General features: G+C 41.2%; 1 protein-coding gene across 1 annotated transcript; it reads left to right on the top strand.

Moving 5' to 3' along the window:
* Positions 1-7,734: 7,734 nt before the first annotated feature.
* Positions 7,735-10,263, top strand: LOC100796126 (uncharacterized). Its single transcript, XM_006573975.1, has 2 exons — positions 7,735-8,240; positions 9,705-10,263. Exons 1-2 carry the CDS (start codon positions 7,735-7,737, stop codon positions 10,261-10,263), a joined length of 1,065 nt encoding a protein of 354 aa, XP_006574038.1.
* The last annotated feature ends 1,414 nt before the right edge of the window (positions 10,264-11,677 follow it).

Here is an 11,677-nt window from a genome sequence, read left to right as displayed (position 1 = left end):
TAACTAAGGTACATTACAGGTTGTGCCAATGAATGAATCATAACTCATTCTCTGAAGTGAAATAAAAAACAGATGAAAAATAAATAAATTTTACTACAAAGCAAATAAAAAGAAAGAAGGAAAAAAAGAACAGATGTAAGTGAAAAGAAGGTGCAAAAATAGGTAAAAGTTCTTATGCTTTTTGAGTGTTTTCATATGATTGAGTAGAACCCTTTCTTATCCTATTTCTTTCCGTACCTACCTTATATTACATGTTTGGTCCCATTACAACCTCATATGTTTCACTTGTTTTGAATTTTTTTACAAATTCAATAAGATTCTAGTTCACGTCTTCTCATCTTTTCGTGATAAAGAAATTAAAATTAAGTAACATTATTTATAAATAAATAAATAAAATAATTACGGAATGAGTACGGTGTTAGAGATTAGGGTGTTACACACTTCATATTAATCATCATAGATCTGCAAAAAAATAAACAGTTAAATTAACTAATCAATATATAAGAAAACAATTAAATTTTTTTAGAAAATAAATATTTAAATTCACATTAGAAAATAATATAAATATTTAAGTTTAAACATTAAAATCTAAATTTCTAATTTAAAAACCTTACAATTTAATTTCCAATTTAAAATCTAATTTTAACAAACATTAAATTCACTTATATAAGTAAATACTAATCATTAATTTTATATTTTTTATAACAAAACATTACATATAGTAAACATTAAAAATTTACATTAACAAAAGATAAATTAAGAAAAACATTAATTTAAAAAACATGAACTAAAATAACAAAAGATATATTAAGCATTAATAATCACATTATCAAAATATATAATTCAAGATCAAACATTATTTTTAAAAATGCATTAAGTAAACAAACGTTAATTAGTTTTTTTGTCCTTTAATTTATTTTTTAGATTCAATTTGAATCTTTCCGGGTTCACTTATATTAGTAAATACTAATAATTAATTTTATAATTTTATTAAAAAAACATGTTACATATATTAAACATAAAAAATATAAATTAAGAACAAAATTAATTTTATAAAAAGCATGAACTAAAAAAAATACATGTATTAACAAAAACAATACATATATTAAGCATAAACAATTTAATTTATCAAAAAATATAATTTAAGATCAAACATTATTTTTGAAAAAATCATTAAGTAAAATAAAAAAGTTAAATTAGACTTTTGTCCTTTAATTTATTTTTAGATTCAATTTGATTATTTTCGGGTTTAATTTGGTCCTCAAATTTTTAAAATCGATTCAATTTAATCCTATCGTATAAATTGGGTCATTGACATTAAGAAATCACACTTTGTGGCATCTTAAAACTGTCACTAAGTGGTTTTAAAATGTCACAAAATGCACATTTCAATTCCTAACACTGCCCAGTTTAATTTAGACAATAGGATCAAATTGAATCAAATTTAGAAATTAGAGGACCAACTTGAATCCTAATGAAATTAAAGGACCAAATCAAACCTAAAAATTAAATTAAAGGAGGAAAATAACTAATTTAACCAATAAAAATCCATGTTGATTAAAAATAAAAACATAAGTTCTAATAAACATCAATTAAAAAAGTTTATAATATCATAAAAAATTACTAGTACTAATTAATATGGTAAAATTGAATATTTAAAATATTTTAAAAAAGAAGAATTGCACAATGGAAATACATTTCCTTTGTGCTTCTCTTAACCCGTAATGGTAATGTATTTCTATCGTGGTTGTTATTCAGAGCCACAACAGAACTATATTTTCATTGTTGTGTTTGAAGGGAAGCACAACGAAAATGTATTTCCATTGTGGGTCTTGTTCAGAATCACAACAAAAATATTTTTGTTGTGCATCTCGTCAAACACAACAAGCAAATGTATTTTTGTTGTGATTCTATACAACACCTGCAACGAAAACGTGATTTCATTGTGTTAATTTTTATAACATGTCATGATTCCACTATACCTTCAAAAACCAGGGGGGCGGACTTACAAATGCAACATGAATGAGTGAGAAACAAGAAGAAAGGGGCTCAAAAATGCCAAATGTGACACCCAAAACTAGAGTGCACATGCATTTATCTAAAAATTGTCATAACACAATATCATCCTTTACGTTTACTTGAGAAAACTCTTTGATAAACAAATTTTAAGAGGAAATTTAAAATCCTTTTAAAACAAAGTAAATTGGTTGCCCATTCCCTAAAACATTTTCAAACTCTTCATGCGTATACAAAAAACAAATCGTATGCTTTGTTTCATAATTCTTTCCTCAATAAATGGTAAAGAAAACATAATATAATTACCGTCATACCCTAATTTCATCGGGGGACCATTGTTTGTGGGTATGCGACCTACGTTTGACCACTTCAAAATGTTTAATACCCATTGTCGTGGAATTCGTAAAGTTCTGGGACGTTTAGGAAAGAAAACAACCAAAAACACAAAAATGGGGGGTGAACTTATCAAACACGGGGGATGCACTCAGCAGATTTCAGCTAGAACACTTTGAAAGGCCTGTGGAGGGGGGTGAACTTATCAAACACGGGGGGTGCGCTCAACAAACTTCATCTAGAACATTTTGAACGGTGGGGTGAACTTATCAATTAGGGGGTGTGCTAAGGAAACTTTCTCAGGAAGCCTCTAGAAGAGGGTGAACTTATCAAGGGAAATGTTCCTCAGGAAGCGTTTGGGCGGCAACCACCTCCCCTTTTCTCCTATAAATAGGGGGAGGAGGCTGAGTTTCAAGGGCCCCTGACCTCTATGCTGTGTATTTCAGTTGTTTTTAGCGAAAAGAAGTGAAAAAAGGAAGGAAATCCAAGCCGAGGTGCTTTCGTAACGCTTCTGAGACGTTTTCGTGAGCGATTCCGTGAAGATTTTCCGCCGTTCTTCGTTCGTTCTTCATTCGTTCTTCGGTCTTCAACTGGAAAGTTTTTGAATCCGATGCTTTCAATTCATTCTTGTTTTGTTTGCTTTCATTCTTCATCTCGTTTACTTTCGGTATTCTTTTCTTCCGCTTTTAACGAGCTTTTGACCGTTTATTTAAGCCGTTATCTCGCTAAATAATTGATAAAATGAATTTCAACCGATCATTTGTGTTGTAATCTCGTTTAATCACTGTTAAAATAAAATCCAATCGATCGTTCATGTTGTAACCTCAGTTAAATAATAAAAGGAAAAAATAATAATAAAATAATCAAAATATCTTTGAAAAATATAATAAAATAATCAAAATATCTTTGAATAAAATAATAAAAAAAAATCAATCGGACATTTTTCTTTGAAAGTTTCCTTAAATGAATTGACTAATAACCAAAGTGAAACTAAGGCTAAAATCAACTCACAAATCAATCTTTGTCTGCAAAAGTCACTTAAACCCGTTTTAAGGTCTAACGCCTTAAACGATTCTCTTTGCTTTTATCGGTTAACATTGACCGTTCTAAAGCATAAAATCAACACATAACTTTACCGCTTTTTGGCAAGAACTACGCAGGTCTGATTTCCTCATCGCAATTGAGGGTACATAGCAGCAAAAGCCCCGCTTTTGTCGACCACCCCAAAAGATTGTTAATGGTCCAACGCCTTAACGTTTCTCTCCTTTCAAAAACCAAGAGATCGTTAATGGTCCAACGCCTTAACGTTTCTCTCCTTTCAAAACCAACAAATCGTTAATGGTCTAACGCCTTAACTTTTCTCTCCTTTTCAAAAATGAAAAGATCGTTTAAAGGTCCAATGCCTTAAACGACTTTTGTTCGGTTAAAATATATCTTGCGGAAAAGGATAAAAACAACTTAACCAACGTTTAGTTCTGAAAGAACTACGTAGGTCTGATTTCCTCATCGCAATTGAGGATACGTAGGAGTGAGGGAAACACCCTTGTCGACCACAAAAAGATAAAAAATACAAAAAGGCCCATAAAAAGCTAAAAACATAAAAAAGGGGAAAATACATAATTTTGAAGTCATGTCTTGCACACTCGATTAGAGGCTATCGTCCCTTGTGACGAACGCGTGGGGTGCTAATACCTTTCCCGTGCGTAAAAACAACTCCTGAACCTTTCACACTTAAAGTTTGTAGACCACACGTTTCGTTTTTTCCGATGTTTTCCTCAAATAAACGTTAGTGGCGACTTCATGCGCCTTCCTCCCTCGGAAGACGCATCCGTGAGCCTTGCGTCGCCCTCCCGCCGAAGGGTAGGTTGCGACAGTTGGTGACACCACTGGGGATATGTTTTTGAGAGTTAGGCCTATTTATTTCTATGCAAATGTTGTAATTTCCCTTCCATCGGTTTTATTTTCTTTATGTTCTTATATAACTCTGTAATGCTTTAAGCGTGTTGTAATATATGGATGAAGTAAATAGTTGTTCATTTGATGCACACAAACACTAACACCTTTTTACACACACGGTGAGTTGGAAAATGGGCCCTATACCTGGGTCCATGGGAACCTAGGAAGTGGAGGTGAATCTGTGGTCATGCTAAGTCTCCGACTTGCTTAATGACAGTGAAACCTCATCTAGAGTTTTTCTCTTTAATGATGTATTGTCGCTGGTAGTCCCTATCGCCACAATATTTTTGTTAAAGGGAATGATGCCTCTAGAAACCATCAAGAAAGATATGACTACCTCGGGAATTGTTACTAAAAAACCTTTAGTTCCTCCCGTTTAGGTACCCAAAATAGGGGCACGAAGTAAACACGCTATGTGCTATTGTTTTCTTTAGAACACTATCATGCTTGAAATGACATGTTCGTCTCTGCTGCATGTTTTAACTGAGAGTATTACCTTGATTTTGCGTCTCGACCGCGACACAAAACCTTGCACTTTTTCGCTACGTCGCGTCATTATGCTTGCGTTGTATGTTTGGTCCCATCATGTTGTCACCGGAAGCCGGAAGGTTCGTATCACCTTTTTAAGTACATACACATGGGATTGTGCTGCCCAATTGTTGTGGTTAAAAAGAGACAATCTTTCGACCTCTCGTGTCCGTAATATGCATTGGTGTCATGCATCGCATAAACATTTCTTCATGCATTCATCCATTTCTCTCATGGCATATGTCAGAGTATTGATTCACACAAGACCTTTCCATTCTAGCAAAGCATGGGATCAAGTCAAATGCCTCCGCTTAAGAAAAGGTTCTACCAAGTCAAGATCAAGGGTCTAGAGGTCACCAGTTTACAAGAATTAGGGGAGTTGATAGGGCAGCTCTAGCAGCAAGCCTTTCGCAAAGCCTACGGTAAGATCTGGGACTTGGCTATGATAGAAGTCTCTACAAAGGCGATCGCTTCCCTCATCCAGTATTATGACCAACCCCTGAGATGTTTCACCTTCGAAGATTTCCAGCTAGTGCCGACTGTAGAAGAGTTCGAAGGAATTCTTGGATGCCCTCTGGAAGGGAGGAAGCCTTATCTCTTTTCCGGATTCTACCCCTCCATGTCTAAAATCGCCAGAGTAGTCAGAATTTTGGCATAAGAATTAGACCGGGTAAAGCAAAATAGAAATGGAGTGGTCGGTATACCAAGAAAGTGTCTAGAAGAAAGAGCAAGGGACTTGGCAAGTCAAAACAAGTGGCCTCCTTTCATTGATATTCTAGCGCTGTTAATCTTCGGAGTGGTCCTCTTTCCAAACGTGGATGGTTTGGTGGACCTAGTAGCAATTGACGCTTTCCTTGCCTTTCACCACAATAAGGAAAGCCCGGTCGTTGCCGTCTTGGCTGACATATACAACACATTCAACCAGAGGTGTGAAAAGAGTAACGCAAGAATTATCTGCTGCACGTCAGCCCTCTATGTGTGGTTGGTTTCGCACCTTTTCCACCAAGATGTGAGACACACCTGCCCACTGCAAAGTCATCGTTCATGTGTAGAAAAGAGGGAGGCCAATTGGGACCAACTCTTGCCAAGCATAGAAGGGGTGTCAGTCAACTGGTTCCCTCGCTGGTAGGAAGGAAGATAAGGAATTCTATTTTCATGCAGAGGATTTCCAAATGTTCCCTTGATGGGGACAAGGGGTTGTATCAACTATAATCCCATCCTTGCCATAAGACAGCTTGGCTACCTCACGAGGGGAGAGCCGTTGGTGGAGAGCCTCACACCTTTCGTCACACGGGGTTTCAGTGACCCAACGCAAGGGTGCTTCAAGGAGTCCACAAGGCGTGGGAGGTGGTGTAGAGAAAGGACAGAGAACTTAGGGGGAGTAGCAACGGCTTGATGCCACAAAGGTTGAGAGCCTACACACGAGGTCTAGATTGGCTCCCGAATTTGAGAGCCGCTAAAGAGGAAGGGGTTGAAGCCCCGGAGGAAAGCGAAGAGGTGCAAGCCCTCAAAGAGGAGCTCGAGAAAGAATAAGTAGTCAAGGAAAGGTTCAAAACAACAGCCGTCAGAATCCGAAGGGAGAATGACGAACTGAGGGGCATCAATACAGCCATTGCCAAAGCCTTGGAACAAGAAAACAAGAGGGTCCAGAAGGAAGAACACGACCGAAATAAGTTCCGAGGAGCTTTGTGGGGCAGCAAAAACGAGCTTAAACTCCGGAGAGAAGAAAGAGACTAGTCACGAGTGGAAGGCATGATTCTGAAAGACGAATTGAAGACTTGTCTGAGGTCTAAAAGAAGTTTGTCTCAGCAACTGAGCGAGACTGAAGCAAACATGTTAGCCATCATCGGCAAGTACAAAGAAGAACTGGATTTGGCAACGGCCCATGAGCATAAGGTGGCGGATGAGTACGCCCAAGTGTACGCGGAAAAGGAGGCAAGGGGAAGGGTGATTGACTCATTGCACTGAGAAGCGACGATGTGGATGGATCGATTTGCCCTTACTTTGAATGAGAGTCCAGATCTTCCCCGATTACTAGCAAAGGCCAAGGCGATGGCAGACGTGTACTTAGCCCCCGAGGAAATCCATGGGCTCCTCAGCTATTGCCAACATATGATAGACTTGATGGCCCATATAATTAGGAACCGTTAGGGCGGTTGTATTGTCACCCGGATCTTGACTAGTTGAAACTTTTTCTTCTCTTCAAATAAAATGAGGTTGAACCTATGAGTTTGCTCAAAAAGACTAGTGTGAATCTAATGCTCTGACAATTTACTTCTAGCATGCATTCATACTTAACTACCTTGTTGCATACTCACCGCATTTTGCCTCTCTAGGTGGAAACATCATAACTAAGCACGCTCCAAAGCACCCATATTGTACCCGCTCCAAGTCTAGAACGATGGCGGACTTGGAAGAGGTGCAAGAACAGATGAAGGCCGATATGTCGGCCTTAAAAGATCAGATGGCTTCCATGATGGAAGCCATGTTAGGAATGAAAAGGCTGATGGAAAGTAACGCTGCCACAGCCGCCGCTACTAGTATCGCCGCTGAAGTGGACCTAGTCCTTTAGCCCGCGACAAGCCTAGCACACCACCCCGTCCCTGACATGAGGGGATGAGGAAGAGACACTATGAGACGCGCCAACAGCCTACACCGGGGTATAACCGGAACGCCTTCCCCTATGGCTTGCCTCCCAACTTCACACCACCAACATTGCATGATAACATGGATCATGCCCCTCCACAACCTATTGGGGTTTCCTACTAAGGTCCACGGGAGCATGTTCACGAGGAGGATAACTCTTACCCCCCGTTCACTGCTGAAGGACCAACACTAGACACGCTGCCTCAACCCAACATAGCGGGGGTCTCTCAACCCCGCCTAGTACAACCAATACTCATGTCTGTAGGAGGGTCGCCTCCAACGACGAAAATGAGGGAAAAGCTTGACCTCCTCGAGGAGAGGTTAAGAGCTGTTGAAGGATTTGGTGACTTTCCGTTCACGGACATGATGGACTTGTGCCTAGTGCCAGACGTCATCATCCCTCCCAAGTTCAAAGTACCATACTTTAACAAGTACAAAGGGACTACTTGCCCCAAGAACCATTTGAAGATGTACTGTCGAAAGAAGGGCATGCATTCAAGGGATGAGAAGTTACTTATGCACTTCTTCCAAGATAGTTTGTCCGACGCTGCGGTGGTTTGGTACACCAACTTGGAGGTGTCCCGCATTCGATCATGGAAGGACTTGATTACTGCCTTTATTAGGCAGTACCAATACAACACAGATATGGCTCCTGATAGGACCCAGATTCAAAACATGTTCAAGAGAGAGCACGAATCCATCAAAGAGTATGCCCAGAGATGGAGGGATTTGGCGGCCCAGGTGGTACCTGTTCGAACCTGGCAAGTGCACCAGATCGTGCAAGTAGTATAAAACGGTAAGAACCGAATATCGAACTCTCGAGGAACTTGTGTTGCTTGGTAAAGCTATATTCAGTGAATAGGTGTCTAGTATGAAAAAAGATGTGTCAACTATGCACAGGTATGTAAACTAACTATTAACAGGAAAATCATGTGAGTAATGATGTGTAAAGATAAGTAGACAACACGTTGGTCTTCCTATTAGGTGCCTGATGTTAAAAGGATATTCTCTACTTAACAATGCTCATGTGTTCTATGGTGTCTCCTGAAATGCTAAACCCTGACTCCTTATGATAGACTAGCCTAATCCTGATCAAGCATCGTCCTCATATTCCTCTTGTTGGACTAAACTCGACCAGAATCACATTAAGACAAACAAACAAACAACTAGGTTACCGTACCTCGATCCCTCGTGATAATACGATAAACTAGCCATGTCCTATCAAGTTCTAAGAATCAGACCAGTTTCCACTGTTGAATGATCCTAACAAAGCATGCATCTACGTGATAAAGGCAAAAGCACACTGAAATGACATATTGATAGCACAGCGAACACATAAAACATCATTAAATAGATATACAAGTATTTATATCAAGTACCTACAAGGAAGAACCAACAGAGGATTTAGCTCTCCATATATGGGAAGCTTCCTTTATAATAAAGAGAAGAGAAAAATGAAGGATTGAAGAAATACAAGTAGTAGGGATGTCTCCTCCACCTTTAGAACCTCACAATCACTCACAGACTCATCTCATGCTTTCAGGATGGCTTCCTCTTCTCGCTCAGTTCTCTGCCAGTCTTCTCACAGCAAAGGCTCTCAAAACTCTCTAGAACTTGGACCTTTCTCTCTCTAGAAATCTCTAAACATGCAAAAGCTTCGAGAATTGTCCAAACTCTCTCTCCATTTATGATTTCAGGCTTAAATAGATGGCTTTGTTGGTGCTTGCGCGCATTAGTGAATTTCGGCTTAGCGCGCGTCTTTTCGCTCAACGGATGGACTCAAGCGATGCGCTTAGCAGGATTAGCCCTTGCTCAGGGAACATGCACAACTCATCCTTCTTCTAGATTCTTCCTCGTGCTCAGCCAAAAGAGTGTTGCACTCAGCGGATGGCTTGCTAAGCAAGTAGATTAGCTTAGCGAGCGGATGAAAATCAACACTTCACAAACTTGCCTAATTAACCTGAAATTAAGAGGAAATGATTATTAAACACACAAAATGGGAGTGCTAAGTATTTACCTATCTTTAACAAAAATTAATTACAACATTACAAAATAACCATAAATTGGAGGAGTTTGATACAATTTACACTAGTTTCTTACACAAAAGTTAGTCGTATTCATCAACTAACAGTACCTCCCATGATGGAAAGGGAGATGATCACCATGATAGTAGACACTTTGCCGGTGTTCTACTATGAAAAGTTGGTAGGCTATATGCCCTTCAGCTTCGCATACCTCGTCTTCGCGGGCGAAAGGATAAAAGTCGGGTTGAAAAGAGGGAAGTTCGACTATGCGTCTCTCGCCTGCACCAGCAATTGGAGGGAGGGAACAACTGGGGCAAGGAAGAAGGAAGGCGACACCCACGCTGTCACCTCCACACCCACTTGGTCTAAGTCTCAACCGGCCCCACACAACACCCACCAGTATGCCCAACATCACCCAAGCTTTGCGGCCCGCGCCGGAAGCTCTTCTCCCTCGGCACCCGTCCAACCAAGGACGCCCACACCACCACCAAGGGTCTCCCCTCTGGCGCCGGCTCCAGCCCAGCCTCGTCCCAACAACAAGTTTTCCCGCAGCACAAGCTACAACGCCAGAAGAAGCCCTCCGGCGAGGAGAACCCCAAAATTTTCCCCGATCCCCATGTCCTATGGGGACCTCTTGCTATCACTATTGTCCAACCATATGGTGGTAGTAACCCCGGGAAGAACTTATCAAGTCCCTTTTCCCAAGTGGTACGATCCCGACGCCACTGCGCATACCACGGGGGAACCCTGGGGAACTTGATTGAGCAATGCCTCGATTTCAAAACCAAGGTTCAAAGTTTGATCGAGGCAGGATGGCTAACATTCCAAGAGGATGGGCCCAACGTGAAGACCAACCCTCTTGCCAATCACGGAGGGCTGACCGTGAAAGCAGTAGAGGTGTGTGGGTCGTGATAGCCTAAGCATTTGGGAGACATAATAACCTCAAGAAGGTTTATCTTTGAAGCCTTGTAAGAGGCAGGTGTGGTCCCCCCCAATGGGAACAAAGAGGATCCCTGCTTGATGCACCCGGGTCTGCCACACGACATGGAGACATACGCGACAGTGGAGGAGCTGTTGCAGCGTATGATTGATCTTGGTCAGCTTGAAGTCAATAATTGGAGCGAGAATGAATAACATGTCTGCATGTAATCCGCGGATATGGAAACTCCCAAGAAATCGAAACCCCTGGTGATACATTTCACCCGGGTCTCTGCACCCCAACGGCACCAAGGCACGCCCATGGCATCAAGCCGAGGGTCGACCCCCTTTCCCTACAAAAGAAGCAAGGAGGTACCGTGGAAGTATGCCCTCTTGAACTCGTGTGAGAAGAAAGAAGACACCGCCAGCATCGACTCATTCTCGGCAAAGGTAACCAACATCACCGGGCTGAGTGGTGTGACCCATAGCGGTCGCATCTTTATGACACCTGACTTACCAGCACGGCCCGTTAATGCTAAGGGAAAGGCTAAGGAAAATGATGGACCGGCCAGTAACGCGACCCCCGCTTCGGAGGAGGATGTGCTGGCAGGGAGGTTCGCCGAGAAGAAAGTGGAGTTCAGCAGAAAAGAGGTGTTGGCAGAAGAGGCCAGTGAATTCCTTCGAATAATCCAGCAAAGTGAATACAAGATAATAGAGCAGCTTAACAAAACCCCAGCTAGGGTCTCCATCCTAGAGCTACTCATGAGCTCGGAGCCTTACTGGGCATTATTGATCAAAGTGCTAAACGAGGCCCACGTGGCCCAAGACATCTCTGTGAAGGATTTTGAGGGGATAGCCAAAAACATTACCGCTAATAACTATCTTACCTTCGCAGAAGAGGAGATCCCTGCTGAAGGGCGGGGGCACAACAGGGCCCTACCCGTCTCTGTCAAGTGCATGGACCATGTTATGGCCAAGGTCCTCATCGACAATGGCTCGAGCTTGAATGTGATGCCAAAAAGCACGTTGGAAAAGCTGCCTTTCAATGCCTCCCACTTAAGGCCAAGCGCCATGATAGTCCGGGCATTCGATGGGAGCCACCGGGAGGTGAGGGGGGAGATCGACCTCCCGGTCCAAGTAGGCCCCCACACTTGTTAGGTTATCTTTCAAGTGATGGATATAAACCCCACTTATAGTTGCTTATTGGGCTGACCTTGGATCCACTCATTGGGAGTAGTACCCTCGATGCTTCACCA

The sequence above is a fragment of the Glycine max genome, chromosome 1 (assembly GCF_000004515.6).
Source record: "Glycine max cultivar Williams 82 chromosome 1, Glycine_max_v4.0, whole genome shotgun sequence".
Taxonomy (NCBI): domain Eukaryota; kingdom Viridiplantae; phylum Streptophyta; class Magnoliopsida; order Fabales; family Fabaceae; genus Glycine; species Glycine max.
This window is presented reverse-complemented; position numbering and strand designations above follow the sequence as displayed.

Coding starts and splice junctions, on each gene's coding strand:
- LOC100796126 (XM_006573975.1), top strand. CDS start 7,735: ATGTCTGTAGGAGGGTCGCCTCCAACGACGAAAATGAGGGAAAAGCTT. Junction 8,241..9,704: donor GTGGTACCTGTTCGAACCTG/GCAAGTGCACCA, acceptor TATGCCCTTCAG/CTTCGCATACCTCGTCTTCG.